Source organism: Carettochelys insculpta, chromosome 4 (assembly GCF_033958435.1).
Source record: "Carettochelys insculpta isolate YL-2023 chromosome 4, ASM3395843v1, whole genome shotgun sequence".
NCBI classification, from domain to species: Eukaryota; Metazoa; Chordata; order Testudines; family Carettochelyidae; genus Carettochelys; species Carettochelys insculpta.
Genome location: NC_134140.1, coordinates 2,829,525 through 2,848,616, shown reverse-complemented (window position 1 = coordinate 2,848,616; position 19,092 = coordinate 2,829,525). Strand labels below are relative to the sequence as shown.

General features: G+C 53.1%; 1 protein-coding gene across 1 annotated transcript in view; it reads right to left on the bottom strand.

The window, feature by feature from the left end:
* SIGLEC1 (sialic acid binding Ig like lectin 1) overlaps positions 1–18,559 on the bottom strand; it is a 51,247-nt gene extending 32,688 nt beyond the window's left edge. The window contains exons 1-7 of the mRNA XM_074991641.1: positions 18,464–18,559; positions 8,206–8,287; positions 6,474–6,833; positions 5,221–5,517; positions 3,457–3,720; positions 2,191–2,445; positions 703–1,002 (exon numbers count right to left, since the gene is read on the bottom strand). Of these exons, the coding sequence (XP_074847742.1) occupies positions 703–1,002; positions 2,191–2,445; positions 3,457–3,720; positions 5,221–5,517; positions 6,474–6,833; positions 8,206–8,254 (1,525 nt within the window). The 5' untranslated portion in view covers positions 8,255–8,287; positions 18,464–18,559. The remainder of the gene's footprint in view (positions 1–702; positions 1,003–2,190; positions 2,446–3,456; positions 3,721–5,220; positions 5,518–6,473; positions 6,834–8,205; positions 8,288–18,463) is intronic.
* Between the last annotated feature and the right edge of the window lie 533 nt (positions 18,560–19,092).

Sequence of the window (19,092 nt, the reverse complement as noted above, 5' to 3'; positions counted from 1 at the left end):
ACGTGGTCCAGGGAAACAGCATTGTGTCTCGAAAGGAACAGACCTAGCTGCTCAACCCATGCTGCCCAGGCTGGACCCCAGAGTGGAGGACGGACCACAGACCCTCTCCTGGCCCTTGGGAAGGGCCATACGTGTTCAATGTAAGGACCACTGAGCCCAGATGCGGCTGAGGATGGAGCCTGTAGCCGAGCACCAAGGGGGCAGTGGGATCTCTTGTTTGGGGCAGTTTTGAAGATCTCATTGTACTAGCGTTACCCCTCGGGCATTGATGCTAAAGTGAGCTGGCTGGGGGCTGCGCTGCGAGAGGTGGGAAATGCTCCTCAGACACGGACTCAGGGGGGAACCACGTTGCCCTGTGGTTTCCACTGGGAAGGCAACAGCAAGGTGCTGGTGTTATTCAACATGGTGCTGGTGCAACCCACACACCTGCTGCATGTAGGTCACCGTCCCATGGAGTGGCACTTAGACCACTTACAGAGTGGAAGCATGAGTTGTGTCTCCAGCCTGCGCTCAGCACCACCTGGCTTTTAGCTCACACTGTACAGGCTCCTGCGCTAAGCTTCAGAGGTTGCAGGTTTGAGCCCACCTGTGGGTGGTTGCACTCAGAGAAGGCATCATGGGGGGAGGACCTGCAGCAGCTCTGGGAGTGTGGCTTGGTGGCAAGCTCTGACCCCGCCTGGGGGTCACCCTTAGGTTACTTACTCTGGGCTTGGAACGCTCTGGCAGCGGTGGCGTTCCCGTACGGGTTGCTGGCCGTGCAGCGGTATTGGCCGTCGTCCTCCGGCAGCACGTTCCGGATCTCCAGTTTCAAGGAGTTGTGGGAAGCAGTGACGCTGAAGCGCTGTCGGGGGGCGGCGTGGGCAGTGGTGGCGGCGAGGAGGGCCCCGTCGTGGTACAGGGCCAGGGTGGATAGTGGGTGGCTGTCCACGGTGCAGTGAATGATGGCCAGTTTTCCTTCCTGCATCTCCTGGAACATGGTGACAGCAAGGGCCTGCGGGGGATCTGTGGAAGGGCAGAGCGCGGGGGCTGGCTGAAGCAGGCTCCAAAGAGCCGTGTGGGGAGGGGAACACTACCTGGGGCTGGTGAAGCCAGCGGTGGGTTGGCAGCTGGGCCAGCTGCTGGGCCCAGGGAAGCCTGGTATATGGTGAAAGTGAAAATGGGGCTCACCTGAGCTGCGCCTCCCCTCACAGGGCTCACCAGAGTCGCCCTCCCCAAGCCACCCAGGACTGGAGCTGTGCACCAGAGCTCTGAGCACCCACAGTGGGGGCTGACCCCTGGGGTTCTGCATTGCCCAGGGCCAGGGCCGAGCCCTGTGCTCCACGCAGCTGTGCTGAGGCTGACCTGCCCAGCTCTGGGCCACCTGGGGGGGGGCTGGGGCTGGGGCTGAACCCCTGAGCTCTGTGTCACCCAGGAAGCAGGATGGTGGAAGGAGCAGCTGCCACCCAGCAGCAACCTCTGTGCTGTCCCACTGGCAGGCAGCACAGCCTCCAGCTGACCCTGGGGACACCTCCGTCCTGCCTGGCGGCTGGGACAGACGCCCAGGTTTGGCAAAAAAAGTAGCAACGACTGGGACAGGTGACTGCCCTGGCCAAAATAGGACAGCTGGTCACCCTGGTTAGACTCTTCACCCTTTGAGAATCTGGGCCCGTGCACCTTCCCAGGGCCCCGCACCATGCGTTCCCTCCAGGGATGCTGTGTTTCCCGGTGCTAGGGTAACAAACCCGCCCTGTCAGGAGATGGCTACACCTGGCATTGGCCGCCGGCTGGGAGGGAGAGATTCAAAGGGGTTCCCCAGCTCAGAGACTGGCTGGGCGGGGGAGCAGATTTCCAGGTCTCACGCTGGGAGGGAGAGGTCTGGCTGGGGAGCAGCGGGGGGGCGCAGGGGATGCCGGGTATGGATTTGCTACCACTATGCAGCTGAGGGTGGCTGCTGCAGGAAGTCTCCATTTTGGCACCTATGGTTAGCAGGGACAACAGCCCCCGCAGGCGCCAGGGCCAGGTGGGAGGGGGCCTGGCTCCACGCCTTGGAAGGGGTGGAGCTAAAGGCAGAAGGGCCGGGGCTTAGGCTGTCAGCTCTTAGTGCCACTCCGGTTTCCTGCTCCCATTGGCTAGCTCCCCTTGTCTCTTAATCATCGATGAGCCCTTTCGGAGCCAGGCGCCCCGTCGTACGTTGGGTTGTGTGGCACTTACAGAACACGCTCAGGCTGACGACCGGGGACATCTCGCTCCCTTTGTCATTCTGCGCCTTGCACGAATAATAGCCGGTGTCGCTGGTGGCGACCTCGTGAAACACCAGGGAGAGGGCGGTGCCTTCCTTGAGCCAGACGTTGTTCTTGTACCAGCTGTAGGTGAGCTCCTGGCTCTCCGCCCCAGGAACGTCGCAGGTCAATGTGACCGTCTCGTCTTCCCGGATCACCGCAGAGGGGCTCACCGAGATCATGGCAGCTGAAGGAGAGGACAGCAGAGTGAACCCTGGAGGTTAAGACTCAGCAGGATGGCCAGATCATCCAGTCTAACCTGCGGGGCGCAGGCCACTCACACCACCAACCCTCCGCCAGAGTGAGACCAAAGCGTTACAGCCCTTGGAGTGCTAGGTGATTTTGTGCCACGGGCAGAGAAAAGGACGAGATGCGTCCGTGTGTTGACCTCAGGGAACGGAGCACACGATTCACACTCAGATGAACCTTGCACGGACATGAATGGGACACCATCCGGGGTCAAGAAGACGCCCTCCTTCTCTCCGGGATGCAAACGTGAGCTAGGAGGAAGGCTGGGTGTGTGGTCAAAGCACTGCACTGGGACCCAGGAGATCTGGGACTCGATTTCTACCACACTTCTTGTCTTTCTGTGTTTGGGCAAGTCGCTTATGCGCTCTGTGCCTCAGTTTCCCCATCTGTAAACGAGACCTACCGATAGTTCCTTATCCCAAAGGGTAGATTCACTGGTGCTTCGGTGGCACTTGGACATGAGGGTGATCACTTGAGCTGGGTAAGAAACAGTTTTCCTATCTCATTGGGTAGGAAAATCCAAAACCTGAGACATTAAAAAATTTTCCTGCCCTGGATGGGGCTGAAAAATTCAAAATCTCAAATTGTTGTGAACTGGGAAAATCGTGGGCTGGGCCAATGGCACGCTTTGGGCGGATTTTGAATTCTTTTGCTTTAAACGTTTTTTAGTTGAAATGTACAAATGTTTTACAGTTTTCGTTCTCTTTGCTGCTTATGGTCCCTGCTCCATCCTAGACCCCCAGCAGTGTTCCCTGTGAGCTGAGTGCTCTGTCGGCCGCCCAGGAGAGATTCAGGTGCCGCCCAGCTGATGAGCGGAGCGACCACAGCTGGCAGCCTGGGTTTTGGCTGGCGGTGCACAGCTGCATATGCCTTGGAGCCCAGAACAAAGTTTATTCTGCTCATAGAGGGAAAAATTAGAGGGAGCCCTGGTCCCGCCCGCCGTACTTACAGAAAACATAGAGAACTACTGCTTCGGCCACTCCAGTCCCGACTGAATTTTCCGCCTCACAGTGGTAGAGGCCGTAATCCTCGCGAGCAACGCTCTGGAGAACGAGTATCTGCTGGCTCTCCAAGGCCGCCTTGCCCTTGTACCACTTGTAAGTGGCCACCCCGGGGAAGGAGCTGTTCACACGGCAGGTGAGGGAGATGGAGTCGCCCACCCGGATGTTCTGTGTGGACGGCTGGATGAACACGCTGGTGCCTTTCGGGGAATCTGCGGGGAAAGGGGGGACAGAGGAGGAAAGGGCACATGAGGAGTGACGCTGGATGGAGGCCACATCCAACGGGCACTACCACAGCCAGGAACTGCTGGCTGAGGCGGAAGCCAGCGGTTGTGAGACCGGGAAGCGTTGTTAGCTCGGAGGGGGCAGGGGGCAGACTCGGTGGCCGTTGCGTCCCCTCGAACCCAGAACTTAGAGCCAAAGACTGAGGGGGCAGTGGGGTCTGAACCAGTTTCTTACCCTTCAAGGTGGTTCCCTGCAGGTCAGGAGGCCAGACCCAGGCCTCGGAGCTGCTTCCTAACCGCAGTCCCTCGGTAACATACCCTGGGCCTCTCTGCTTCCAGGAGAGGCGGGAGCAGCCCGGGCAGGAACTGGAAAGGTCTTGGCCCAGGGTCAAGCTAGTGACGTGGGTAGGAGGCAGCTGCGTCCCTCAGGCTGTGAGTGGAGGAGCAGGATGCACAGGCCTGGGGCTGCAGTGCGGGCAGGCGGCAATGCTGGGGGCTCTGGGGGTCTCTAGCACGCGGGGGAGGCCTGGCTACCGGCCGTCCCATCGGGGCTCGATGCAGAGTCCTGTTTGCCAGGCGGATGGTGAGCGGGGAGGTCGGGCTGGATGCTGCACACCAGGGGCAGACCCAGAGGGAAGTGGGGAGCAGTACTGAGCGTGCACAGTGGGGAGGAGGAGGAAGTGCTGTTGGCCTTCAAGGGGACATCTCTGGGGCCGAAGGCAGCGGTGGGTTGTCAGAGGGGAAGGTGCGTACAGCAGGGAGATAAGGGTCCCAGGAGGAGCTAGGGGCCTGTTGTCCAGGTGCAGCTTCCGGCAGACCCCTGGGGTAACGGCACCGACATCAGTGGACTGACCAGCCCTTGGGACTCTTCTACAAGGTGACCAGGTGTTGTCTCAGTGGCTGAGTCTGAGAATGTCAGCCCAGCCATTACAGGAGCTCCAGGACGGGGGACACAGCCGGCCTTGCGTTCTGGGTTGAGACAGCCCCTCTCTTGCCAGAGAACTTTACCGATGGCTTCCCCCAACCTGGCCTGAACGCTAGCTCTGCCAGCGACAGGGTGCAGACGTCCAACGACACCGGTAGCCAGACCTCTGCATCCTCTCGCTAGCCGCCACCGTTAATTGCACCACCCACCAGTCAGCCAGCAGCTGTGTTTTCCAAGTGTGGCTAAAGACACTAGACTCAATTTGCTCCCCACAGGAATGCAGCCACCTCTGGGGTGGGACAGGGCAGCTGCTGAACACCCCACAATGCCCCCGCACAGCTCAAGGTGAGAAGTGTGTGTGCAGATGAAATCATGGAGGAGGGTTAAGGGAAGCCAGCCATTTGCTGGAAGCTGGCCAGGAATTTCTGGAAAAGAGTCGGAGGTCACATGGCACAATTGGCAGCTTGGCGGCCAGGAAAGATGTGACTTGGGCAAGGCAGACAGAGAGCCCGAGCTGCTGGTTCTTGCTGCCATTCAGCCAGGCCAGTGTCTGAACTACTCACGTTTCACCTGCAGAGTAATTTCCCCAGCTGCCTGCTTGGAGCCAACCGACACTTTGCAAGCCAGTTTTTTGGAGTGATCCTTCCAGGACCAGGAGGTGACCAGGCTCTGCCAGCTTAGAGCCCCAGCAGTGTCCAGCTGCGCCTCCCCAGCCACCGTTGAGACCAGCACATTGTAGCCCTGCCACTGCAGGGTGATGTTGTCGTAGGGGCAGACGTATGGACTAGAGCAGGTGAAGTTCACTCTCGTGTCCTCCCTTATATCTTCCGGGGCAGCAATGATCGGGCTGCTGGGGGTCTCTAGGGATAGAAGAAGACAGGTGTTCTGGTGTATCTGCAATGGGCCAATAGCAATTCCAGTTTATTCCTCCCTCCTGGCACTGTGACTTGGACATTCATGGCAGCTGTGGGGATAGATATCAGCTGTTTCAAAAGCAGGAGTTACAGGAGAGTCACCCATGGCTGGCAGCAGTACAGGGCACATGTGCTGGGAAAAGGTAAATGACTGCCGAGCAAGGAGTCCTGCAGAAAGGGATCTAGGGGCCAGAGCAGACCACAAGCTAAATAGGAGTCGACTGTGTGACACTGATGGAAAATAAAAAGGAAACATCATTCTGGTCCGCATTAACAAGAGGCCTGTAAGCAAGACACAAGAAGTTATTCTTCTGCTCTGCTCAGCGCTGATCAGGCCTCAACTGGAGTATTGTGTCCAGTTCTGGGCAGCAGATTTCAGGCAAGATGTGGAGAAACTGGAGAAGGTCCAGAGAAGAGCAACAAGAATGATGAAAGGTCTAGAGAACATGAGCTGTGAGGGAAGTCTGAAAAAACTGGGCTTGTTTACTCTGGAAAAGAGAAGACTGAGAGGGTTCATGGCTGTGATTTTCAAGCATCTGAAAGGGTGTTCCAAAGAGGAGGGAGAAAAATTGTTCTCTTTAAACTCTGAGGATAAGACAAGGAGCAACGGGTTCAAACCGCAGCAAGGGAGGTTTGGGTTGGACATTAGGAAAAACTGCCTGTCAGGGTGGTCAAGCACTGCAAAAAAATTGCCTGGGGAGGTTATGGAATCTCCATCCCTGAAGATACTTGTTTATCTCACCAGCTTTTCACTATCAGGCATGATCTGGTCCTGCGGAGGGCAGGGGGCTGGACTCGATGACCTCTCGAGGTCCCTTCCAGTGCTAGTATTCTATGAATCTACCATACCCAGCAAAGTGGCAGAGATTTCACACACTCGGCCAGTTCATCTCTGTACTCACCGGTAACAGTCAGCATCACCCCGTGCATGTCTGACCACCGGTCACCCTGGTTGATCTCGAACCGGAAGCTGTACTTGCCGCTGTCCTCGGGCCTCAGACCCCGCATCAGCAGGGTGCAGTTGTGCGCAGCCGGGTCGCCCAGCAGCTCGGTCCGGCCCTGAAAGCTGCTGTGGACCTCGCTGGGTGTGTCCGAGTGGTAGATCACAGTGCGCTGGCTTTCGTAATCCTTGTACCAGATGGCCACGATGCCGTTGTTCGTGGTAACCGTGCTGGGGTAGCTGAAGGTGCAGGGTATCAGGACACAGGACTCCTCCACTCCGTGCAGGCTTTGGGGGCACGTGACCCCCCACGAGCCCAAGGCTGCATGAGACAGAGGGGAACAGAGAGAGGGACCAGAGGAACCTCAGTCAGGACACGGCAAAGCTGCTCCTCTGCTCTCCTCCAGCTCCTGGGCAGAGATTTCTTCCCTTCTGGCTTTGCTACTGATCTGCCATATCTCTGTGTGTGTACATCTTGACCTGCAGGAGAGGAGCCGGACCCTGGGCACCTGGCTTAGACACATGGATCAGCTAGAATTCCCTTTAAAGTCACTGAATCAAACTGATCCCCGGCAGAATCGCCCCAGAGGGGAAGTTGTCCCTGTGTGAGAGGCTGGGAACCCAAATTGAGCCCAGGGTACCCAAAATCAGGGGCCATGCTGGACTTGTGGGGTGCAGTCGCTTAGTGCCTCAGTTTGCCTGCATGTAAAATGGAGCCAAAGATGCACCACCTGTGTTCTAAGCACAACTGACACACAAGTAAATGATGCCACCTGCTGCAAAGGGCTTGGCTAACTGGTTTTGGTTCGGAACCTTAGGACCAGACAGTGCTGGGCGTCTGATCCTATTTCTGCTCTTGCTGGTGTGAAACCAGGGAGCTCCCTACCCTGGAAGAACATACAGGTCCAGGTAGACATGGCTCCTGAGCGTAGCAGAGATACTCCTCCAAGCTCTGGATTAGAACCTAACAACGGCCACACTGGGTCAGACTGGCCATCTAGCCCAGTGTCCTGTCTGCAGACCGTGGCAGATGCCAGGTGCCCCTGCAGGAGTGGACAGAACAGGGAATCATCGAGTGATCCCTCCCGTTGCCCCTCCCAGCCTCTGCCGGGCAGAGACTAGTGACACCCAGAGCAGAGGGTTGTACCCCTGGCCAGCTGGGCATGGACCACTCCTCCATCACTTGGCATGGACCAATCCTCCGTGAACTGAAGCTTGCTATAGGTTTGAAATGTCCCCTGGCAACGAGTTCTGCGGGTTGGTTTGTTTTAAACCCGCAGTCTGTTCATTTCATTGGGCGGCCCCGGTTCTTGTGTTTTGTGGAGGCGTAAATACCATTTCCCGATTCACTTTCTCTCCTCCATTTCTTTGGGGTTTTCGACCTCTGTCGTAGCCCTCTCACGCTTCTCCCTCCCAAGCTGAGAAGTCCCAGTTTTCTGACTCTCTCCTCATGTGGAGCCTGTTCTATCCCCCCATCCATTTTTGTTGTTAATTGTTAATGCGCCTTTGCACACAGAGGTTCATGTGGTACTCAGAGCGTGGGTGTCCCATGGATTTATAGACTGGAATTGTCAGACTGTCTCTCCTGCCTTCCAGCCCTTTCCTAATGGTCCAAACCGTTTGCCACCCTGGTAGGTCCTGCACTAAGAGAACATCCTGGATCACTAGTGTTAGGTTTAGACTTGGCACTGTACCTTGGCGGGCGTGGCAGGCCAGGAGGAGGAGCTGCAGGAAGGAAGTCATGGCTGCTGCTGCTGGGTGAGGTTATGGGAGATCCTGGTGGAACAGAAAAGAGGGTTGAGCAATCGGCTCTCGCGGGTCGGTGAATCTTTTGAATAAGTGCTTGGAAAGGGATGCCATGCAGGCACAAGGAGCTGGGTCTACGGCCCTGCAGACTGGAGGTTTCTGTTTAACCACAGATTGGATGAAGACTGCAGTGGGTCAGGTTTTCTCCATATTGGCCGTCCAATGTACTACAGCCTGAGCCAGGGTGGAAGAGGAGTTCAGGCTCCCTGACCCAGTGAGTGCTTGTCCCGTGCTCAGACTCAGGGTCCTCTGCCTGCTAGGCCTGGGGCCAGGACCCTGCTCGTCTCACCAGGGTTCTGCTGACCTCCCATCCAGTTTGGATCACAGAAGGATAAATTTGGCTCTCAACTGAAGCAGCGTCCTGGTGAAGTAACCCACTGACTTTGAGGTGGTTATGCCAGGTTCACACCCAGGCAGCCACCCGAATCCCAATTCTATTCCATACAATGCCTCTGCTGCAGCTGGAAGAAACACGTACCTGGCACCCCTGTGGTCCAGGGACAAGTGAGTGGGCTATAGGTCTGAGTCTAACTTGGCTCCATGGCACTATCAAACCAGACCTCACCACAGCAGGTGTTGGTTGGAGACCCAGTCTGTCACTCACCTGCTGCTTGGAAATGATCCATTCTTGATCTGATAAGCCAGAAGTTCTGGGCAGCCAATATATAATATAATTGGAGACACACATCTCCTAGAACTGGATGGGACCTTGGGAGGTCATCTAGTCCAGGTCCCTGACTTCTTAGTGGGACCAAACGCCATCCCTGATGTCTATTTGCCCCAATCCCTAAAAGGGCTCCCCAAGGATTGAGCTCACAACCCCGGGTTTAGCAGGCTAACGCTTAAACCCCTGAGCTCTCCTCCCCTCTCATTGAGAGACCTTAGACAAAACCACCATTCTGCTTGCCTGGTTTGGAAGCTTTGATGTCTTTGGGTGGAGAACTGCAGCCTTCAAATATCTTCTGCAAAGTGCCTGGGCCCTGGGCGTGCCCGTGGACAAGTATAAATGTCTTTCTGGCTCTTCCGGCTGTCCTCTCTCTATGTCCTCTGCTTGCGAGCAAGGCCCCTGGGGTTTGGGGCTGGTGACCCCAGCTCAGACCTGCACAATGGCTTGAGGGGGCAATGCAGCGTTTGCAGCTTTGTGTTTGGTAGCAGAGAGTCACTGGATGGCCCCCAAGTGGGCGCAAGCCACAGAGTTTGCACCTGGTCACCAGGCAAAACCCGGAGTTTCGGTGCAGATTCTGATGAGGGACAGGGACCGGGATGTAGATGCAAATTTCCCTGCAGCTCAGAGCCGGCATCCTAGGGCTGAATGGCAGGGGAGCGGCCAAGAGCCACCTGACATGACCCCTGTGCCAGTGAAGAGATTCCAGGGAGCCTGCGTGGATGCTGAGTTTGGGCAGCCAAAAGGCACACTCCATCCCATCCCAGAAAGACTTCAATCACAGCCTCCCTGGGGATGAGAAGAGATGTCCTCACCCCCACTTTGAATTCCTTGTAGCACTGTTGGATGCTGGGGAGTTATTCCACCCTGACCCTGGGGAAATCAGAGCAAAATTTTTTCCCCACCGTTTCCAGTTTTGATCTGACGGATGCTCAGCAGAAAGCAGCTCGGTGAAATCACAGCATGGGCAGAAGGTGAGGGGTTCGTCTGCTGGCCCTCTCGAGTTACACACACACGGGGATGAGATCCGCAGCCGTAAGCCCTTTTAGGCACAACCCGCACCATGGGGAAATGGCTGCATTAGGAAGAGGGGGCTGACGCTGGCTATCAGGGACTCACAGACTCTGGCTTTTAACGCTTCCCCTGCAGCTCTTTGCAGGACATGATATTAAAACATGGTTTTAACGATTCACCAATCAGGGACCTCTTGCTGTGTTATTAACCAATGAAGCTTTTTACTTTAGGAAGTTGTTAATTTATGTGCTGTGAGAATATTATAAATACACACACAATTATTTTCCATCATGCCGTTTAAATATGAACTGATAACTCTGCAGTAAACGAAACCCTGAGTTCACGTGGCTGTGGCTCTTTTGGGTAAGGTTGATTGCTAACTTGACTCCTGCTCCTGTGAGATTTGAGTATCCCTGGTCTATTAGTCCAGGGGAAATTCTGCAATTGTTGCCTTTACAGCCATAGTGAAGTTTGCAGAATTCCCCCAGGCCTGGTCTATGTAGCTAGTCTGTTGAAAAAGCACCACCCAGTGCATGTAAAAAAATAGCACCTGTGGCAGTACTTGTAGGTCCAACCATTGAAATGGAGGTGTGAAAGGCACCTAGGGAGTTCTATTCTGGCCCCTTGAGCTGAGGCAGGACCCAGATGTTGTTATGAGGATGGCTCAGCATCTCAGAGGGAGGATGGTCTAGCAGTTAGGTGATCTGTGCTTAGAGTTGGACCAAGTATGAGCTCAAACTAGCTAGAGGCAGCCAGACAACTCTCCAACACCACATTTCACAGACCTCTCTCCTCTGATCCCACTTTGGAATTCCAAAAGAAATTACAACAACTACTTAAGGAACTCCCTGCTGCTACTCAGGACCTTATAAACTCAGACACACCATCTGAGCCCAGCTGGGATTATTCTATTTACTTCCCAAAATCCACAAGCCTGGAAGCCCCGGATGCCCTATCATTTCGGGTATTGGTACCCTTACCACCAGACTATCCAGTTAAGTGGGCTCCCTCCTCAAACCCTATGCCACCAACGCTCCCAGCTATCTCCGAGAGACCACTGACTTCCTGAGGAAATTAATTGGAAAACTTCCTGACAACATCATCCTTGCCACCATGGATGTAGAGGCTCTGTACACTAATATTCCACACGAAGACGGATTACAAGCGATCAGGAATACCATCCCTGATGTCACCACAGCCCATCTGGTGTCTGACCTCTGTAACTTTGTCCTCACCCACAATTATTTCTGATTTGGGGACAATTTATACCTCCAGATTAGTGGAACTGCTATGGGCACCCGCATGGCCCCACAATATGCTAATATATTTATGGCTGACCTGGAATGATTCGTCAGCTTTCATCTCCCATTACCCCTCCTTTACTTACAATACATCAAAGACATCTTTATGATTTGGACCCAAGGTATAGAGACTTTAGAAGAATTCCACAGAGAGTTTAACAATCTGCACCCCACCATCAACTTATGCCTCGACTACTCCACGTGCAAGAGACATTTCCTGGAGACTACAGTACGAATCAAGGATGGCCTGATCGTACCACACTCTACCGGAAACCCACTGATCGCTATACTTACCTACACATTTCTAGCTTCTATCCTGCACACACAACTAGATCCACTGTTTCCAGTCAAGCCCTGAGGTACAATCCCACTTGCTCTGATCCTACTGACAGAGACCGAAAACTACAAGATCTTTACCAATAATCATAAACCTGAATTACCCACCAGGAAAGATTAAAAAACAAATAGATAGGGCCAGGCAAATACCGAGAGACCAGTTACTCCAAGATAAGCCCAAAAAAGCCAAGAACAGAACACCACTGGTCATTACCTACAGCCCCCAACTCAAACCACTGCAATGTGTTATTAAAGACCTACAACCTATCCTTAATCAGGATGCCACACCCCAGAAGGCCCTAGGGGACAGGCCTGTTCTCTCCTACAGACAACCTCCCAACCTTATGAGGAGTCTCACTCACAGCCACAGTCTATACCACAGGAACACCAGTGCTGGAACTTTTCCTTGCAACAAGCCCTCTTGCCAACTTTGTCCACATATCTATATTCTGGAGATACCATCACTGGACCTAACCAGGTTATTCACAGAATCACGGGCACATTTTCATGTTCCTCAACTAACATCATATATGTCATCGTGTGCCAACAATGCCGAGATGCTTTGTGTATTGGACAGACTTCAAACTCTTAGACAAAGAATTAATGGACATAAAACAGACATAAAAACACTCCTGATTCACAAACCTGTCGGTCAGCACTTTAATGGAGTGGGCCATTCTGTTAATGACCTGAAAGTCCGTGTTTTACTGACAATGAACTTTAACAGCTGTTTGGAAAGAGAGGCTGCTGAACTCTCTTTTATATTCAAATCTGACATATTAACACGTATTTTGAATTATCTGGCTCATTATAAGGAGTATTTTACACACTTTGCTTTATCTACTTCTTGACTCCCCCCACTCCTTCTGCCCCTCTGCTCTCTGATTTGCTCACCTTGATAATAATTTTTCTGATTTGTCATCGTTGATTACTATTTTCGGTTCTCTGAGCCTTAAATATTGAGTCTGTTCTGGTCTGGCTATGATCTGAAGAAGTGGGTCTGTCCCATGAAAGCTCATCACCTAATAAATTATTTTATTAGTCTTTAAAGTGCTACTGGACTGCTTTTTTGTTTTGAGGGTAACAAGAAGACATTCTATAAATATATTAGAAGCAAGAGGAAGACCATGGACGAGGTAGGCCCAGTGCTCAGTGAGGAGGGAGAAACAATATCAGAAAACTTGCAAATGGCAGATGTGTTCAATGACTTCTTTGTTTCCCTCTTCACCAAGAAGTCTGATGAGGAAGTAAAGCCTAATAATGAACACTTACTGGGAAGGGGGGTAGGTTTAGAAGATAAAATAAAAAAAGAACAAGTAAAAATTACTTAGAAAAGTTAGATGTCTGCAAGTCACCAGGGCTTGATGAAATGCATCCTAGAATGCTTAACGAGCTGATAGAGGAGGTATCTGAGCCTTTAGCTATCCTCTTCAAAAAGTCCTGGAAGTTGGGAGAGATTCCAGAAGACTGGAAAAGGGCAAATATAAAAGGGAAATAAAAACAACCCAGGGAATTACAGACCAGTCAGTTTAACTTTTGTGCCAGGAAAGATAATAGAGGAAGTAATTATGGAATTCACCTGCAAACTGGAAGAAAATAAGGTGATAGATCACAGCCAGCATGGATTTGTAAAGAACAAATCACGCCAAATCAGTCTGATAGCTTTCTTTGGTAGGATAACAAGTCTTATGCATAGGGGAGAAGCAGTGGATATACCTAGACTTTTGTAAGGCATATGGTAATAAACTAAGCAAATACAACTTAGATGGGGACATTATAAGGTGGGTGCATAACTGGCTGGGTAGCCATTCTCAGAGAGTAGTTATTAACGGTTCACAGTCATGCTGGAAGGGCATAACAAGTGAGGTTCTGCAGGGGTCTGTTTTGGGACCGGTTCTATTCAATGTCTTCATCAATGATTTAGATATTGACATGTAGAGTACTCTTTGTAAATTTGCAGATGATACCAAGCTGGGAGGGGTTGCAACTGCTTTGGAGGGTAGGGTCAGAATTCAAACTGATCTGGACAAGTGGGAGAAATGGTCTGAGGTAAACAGGATGAAGTTTAGTAAGGCAAAATGCAAAGTACTCCAGTTAGGAAGGAACAATCAGCTTCATACATACAGAATGGGAAGTGACTGTCTTGCAAGTACTGTGGAAGGGTATTTAGGGGACATAATGGACCACAAGCTAAATATGAGTCAACAGTGTGACGCCGCTGCAAAAGAAGCAAACGTGATTCTGGGATGGGACATTAACAAGATTGTTGTGAACAAGACACGAGAAGTCATTCTTCCTCTCTCCGCTGTGCTGATTAGGCCTCAGTTGGAGTATTGTGTCCAGTTCTGGGCACCGCATTTCAAGAGGGATGTGGAGAAATTGGAGTAGGTCCACAGAAGAGCAACAAGAAAGGAGAAAAATTGCTCTCCTTGGCCTTGGAAACTAGGACAAAGAGCAATGGGCTTAAACTGCAGCAAGGGAGGTTTAGGTTGGACATTAGGAAAAACTTCCTGCCTGTCAGGGTGGTCAAACACTGGAATAAATTACCTAGGGATGTTGTAGAATCTCCATCGCTGGAGATATTTAAGAGCAGGTTAGACAAACATCTATCAGGGACAGCGTAGGCGGTGTTTGGCCCTGCCATGAGTTCAGGGGCCTGGACCCGATGACCTCTCAAGGTCCGTTCCAGTCCTAGTGTTCTATGATTCTATCTTGGTGCAAGTCCATACTTTGCCATGTATTTCCTGCGTTGTGGGGATATATACTGAAGTGAGATGCTGTGCCAATGGGAGCTGTGGGCACATTATTCTGCGCTGCAAATGTCTCTCTGTGGGCATCTTTCAGCAGTTACCATCTAATATCCTCCACTCTGGGACTCTAGGGGTATGTCTGCACAGCCAAGTTATGTTGAAATAATGGCCACTATTTTGAAATAACTTTGCCAGTGTCTAGACAGATAATGACCTGCTATTTCCAAATATGGGCTGTGTAGACAGGGAACAGGGGCTTTTTAAAAATAATTCATTGTATGTCCAATGGCTGTATTTCAAAATAGCCTCTACTGTGTTGTAGACACACTATTTTGGAATAAGGATCAGAGAGGGAACCGTGTTAGTCTGTAGCTTCGAGAACAAGAAGTCGTCCTGTACCACCTTCTAGACTAACAGATATTTTGGACCAATGAGCCAAAATATCTGTTCGTCTATAAGGTGCCACAGGACTTCTTGTTATTTTGGAATAAGTTTTGCTTTTTTCTGGGGCTTCCCTGTAGTGTAGGCACATTATTCTGGAATCACTTATTTTGGAATAATAACTCTGGAATAATCTACTCCAGAATAACTATGCTGTATAGACAGAGCCTAACAGAGACAGAACTCAAGATCATCAGAAAAGGGCCAAAGCTGCAGTCGTAGGCTTTTATGTCTTGTGCAGGCCAGTTGCTTGCAGGGGATAAGAGCACATGCTTTCACCTGGATGAAGATGTTACTAATTTTGACAAAAAAACAATTTCTGGAAAAAGATTTCATTTATTTATGCAGGCCAGAAATTTTCCAAAATGTGAATTTTGACAAACGCTGGGTGGCAAACGTCACTGTTTTGCCAACAGTGGCTGCATTTTCCTGCCATGGCGAGCATGCGAACCTGTGGTACTGGGACAGGCCTCTTCCAATTGCCATGTTGTCTTCTTGGTGCTTCCATACGGCCCACCCTCTCGTGGGTCTGTAGCATGCCTTGGTGGAGGATACCTCGGCATCCCACCGGCAATCCTGACGCAGTCCAGGGTTCTAAGGGTTTGTGCCAACTTGGCTTGCAAAATATCCAGCAAATTACACAACTAAACCATGGGGGTCTGCCAGAGCACCAACAATAATGTCTAAATGCTGGTGACAGCACACCCACAGGGCCAAGAAGGAAGTGAGTGTCCCGTGTCTTTCTGTAATGTCCCATCTGTTTCCTGGGGTTAGGTTTCCACACTTGCTTTGCCACTGAGTTTCGTTTCCCCGGCGCTCTGCCCTGGTTTTACGGTTTTGATTTGTCTGGTTAGTGTTACAAAGCTGTGGATGCTAGGTTAGGGCACCTAGAGACATCCCAGGCCTGTCTGTAGTGAGAGGACCATTCAGACACAGACGTGGGTTTCAACATCCCCTCAGGTTCTGGGATGTTTTGACCAGGGCTTCTGGGCGTGACCCATTTCTAGTGGTGTTGGCTGTTGCAACCCAGGAGACAGGCACTAGCCTGAGATGCAGGAGACCTGAGCATTGCTCCTAGTTCTGCATGACCATGGCCAACTCCATTGGCTTCTGCTTCCTGTCCCTCTCTGAGCTTTACTTGATGACAATACCCAGCTCTTCTGCCACGCTTTTCACCCTGAGCTTTCAAGGTGCTTTACAAAAGAGAACAGTACCATCTCCCCATTTTACAGGCAAGGAGACTGAGGCACAGGCTTGCCTGAGGTCACCCTCCAGACCACCAATAGAACCCTGGTCTCCAGAATCCCAACCCAGTGCGCTGTCCTCTAGATCACACAGCGTAAGCTGATGAAGTCTTTGGGGGCAGGGACTATCTCGCACGACGGGTCTGTGCAGCACCCTGCACAGTGGAGCCTGGTCTTGGTTGGGTCTCTCGGTGCTGCTGTGACATAGTAGAGAGCAGTCCAATGCAAAACCCCCTTCTCATTGCAACTAAAACCTGCCTAGAGGCAGGGGCTCTCCTGGCCTGAGGACATGCAGTGATTCTCGCCTCGGGCCATGCAGATCTGTCCGTCTCTCTCCCATGGACACGAACTCAGCTCCTCAGACTCTATGGTTTTTCCCAGCAACAGACGGGACATAGGACAGATCGCCCGTGCTGGCGATAGGCTGGAGGTGCCAGGCAATGAACATCCTCTGTGCCACCACCAGCGTCCTCCAGCTAACTGCCTGGAGGCTCAGGTGCCACGGCAGGGGAACTCGGCCAGCACTGGCACACGAGCCCCCTGCCAGGAGCCCGCGGCTGCTTCCCAGGCAAAAGTCAGCCCCAGAGAACTGGCAACATGGGAATGCTGTAGCAAAGCACCCTGGGGGCTGTCACGGAGGTGCTGCACGTCCCCTTTTACCTCTGGGATGGGCTTTCCTGCTGGGCTACCCTGCACAGTGCATGACTGGAGCTCCAGGGACATTACTAACCCTCCGCAAGCTGCTCCCTGGCTCTGGGGCTTAGGAGGCAATGAATGGCCGCAGCTCTCCTGGGTCACACTGAGGACATGTCCCAAAGCCCAGGGAAATGGCTGGAAAGACCCACCCGCCCCAATGCCCTTGATAAGGTACAGACTAGACCCTGAGCTGAGACTCTGGCAACAGCTCCCCTCGCCCCTCCCCAGAACCAAGCAATGGGCCCCCCAGAGGAGAGCAACAGGGAGGTACAAGCCAGGCGTACAGAAGCACCAAGAATGGCCAAGATCAGCTTCCAAAAGATGGCATATACTCAGGCTGTTGGTAACTGGCCTGTGCCCATCCTGCAGCAGGGAGTTCCACAGGTTTGGTTGTGCTTTGCATATGGAAGTTGGGTGACACCCGCCCACCTGGCACTGAACTGGGGACCTCCAAAGCAGAAAAGCACAAGCTGCAAGGCAGGATGGTTTGGTTGTTCATCACCTCTAGCTATTGGCACAGAGCAGGGCCTCTAATAACACACCCTCCCCAGGGATTACCCTCCATCCGTGTAATTGCCTTTAAAAGTCACCAACTCCCTCTTGTGCCATCATCCCTCCTGGCTCCCAGTACAGCTGGCCAAGCAGCACCCTCAGCCCAGCAGCAAGGAGAATCTGCCTTCACTGGGAGGCAGTGGGCGAACAAGGCTGGTTTTCGGCAGGAGCCTGTACTGAGTCAGCCCGGGGAGGATCCATCCCCTCCGGGGGACACCTCCTGTCTGTGGTCCTGACAAAGGTACCCAAGGGCGGTCAAGGGATGCTCACTGAGCTATGAAACTGCAGAGGCAGGCGAGATACCAGGCTGCCAGGTGAAGGGTGTTGCTCCGGGGAGAGCAGGACCAAGGGGCTGGTTCTCCTGCCCCGTGCTTCACTCCTGCAATTGGTGTCCTTTGCTCTGGAAGCTCCCAGCAAGGTGAGCGCCTCTCTTCCCTGTACAAAGCCAGCAGGTAAGCAGCCCCTTCCCCACTCACCTGGTACAGCCTAGACCATCGCCCCTGAGCCACACCCTGGTGGGGTGCTGAGCTCCCACCGGACCGCAGCAGGTCCCACCACTGCGCTGTAGCGCAACAGATGTCTGCAGGGATGGGGTCATTTATGCATCCCAGGTGTCTGCGTCAGCCTCCGCCCTGGCTTGCACCCTAGCCAGAGACCTGCGGCATCTGCACACAAGGTCATGCTTCACCAGCACTCTTCCTTCACTCCCCACTGGAGCACCCTGTCTGGGCCCTCCTGCACTGTGGTTCCTGCTGGGCAGGAGGTGGCCATTTGGGTTTGAACCCTTGGGTCCGATCCCATTCCAGGGCCAGGTCTGGGAGCCTGTGGCCCGGGTCTGGGTTGGGTGGGTGATGCAAATTGCTCGGAAACAGCTCGTTCAATTTCTGGGCCAGCAGCTCCAACCTGAGCCTGTGCCACATCAGGGTGGGATTGTCACCTGTCAGGTCACCACTGGATGGGATCTGTCTTGTCCTGGCATCTGGGCATCTCCCTGGCCTTTCACTCCAGCTGCTGGGTACCAACCAGTGCATTCAAAACCCCATTTACTCCAGAATCCAGCCCTGAGACCCAGGCATGTCCCCGGCCTTCGCGACCCAGGGCCCTACATCCACCCAGCCAGCAGGGCCTGGAGACGCAGGAAATGTTACCTTCTCGTGGGATGGTTCCCAGCAGAGAGCTGCCGCCTTATGACATCCCAGCCAACGGACCAGCGCGCTGGACCTAGCAGACAGCGTCTGAGCTCGCTGGCTCCCAGGAGAGCTATTTAATCCCAGGGCTGGAGAGGAATCTGGGAGAACCCATCACTTCCCCTTTCGGGGGCTCTCTTGGTTCTGGGGTGGGGAAGTGGCTGTTGCTGTCAGCTCTTTCGCTCCTCTGACCCTTTGCATATTTAGCAATACTTTAAAGCCAGGACCAGGCTGGCACTGTGGAAAGTGCCAGTGTGACAGCCCTGGCAAGCAACCACCCTCTTCCTGGCCACAACAGGGCGTGCCTGGTATCTCTGCATACACAGTTCCAGCCCAAGCAATGGGTCTCAGCCACAGGCTGCAGGGGTGGTGTGTAAACTTGCTACAGGGCACGTGCCAGCTCAGTCTTCCCAGGCAACCCCATCATGGCAGCTGCCAAGTGAGCACCCCACACCAGGCAATGGACTTACCCTGCCAATGCCCCGGGAGGTTGGGCAGTGCTATCTCCGCCCCAGAGCAGAGGGGAAACTGAGGTACCGTGAGGGAATCTGCCTTAACCTCTGGACCACCCTCCCTCTCTGCCAGTGATA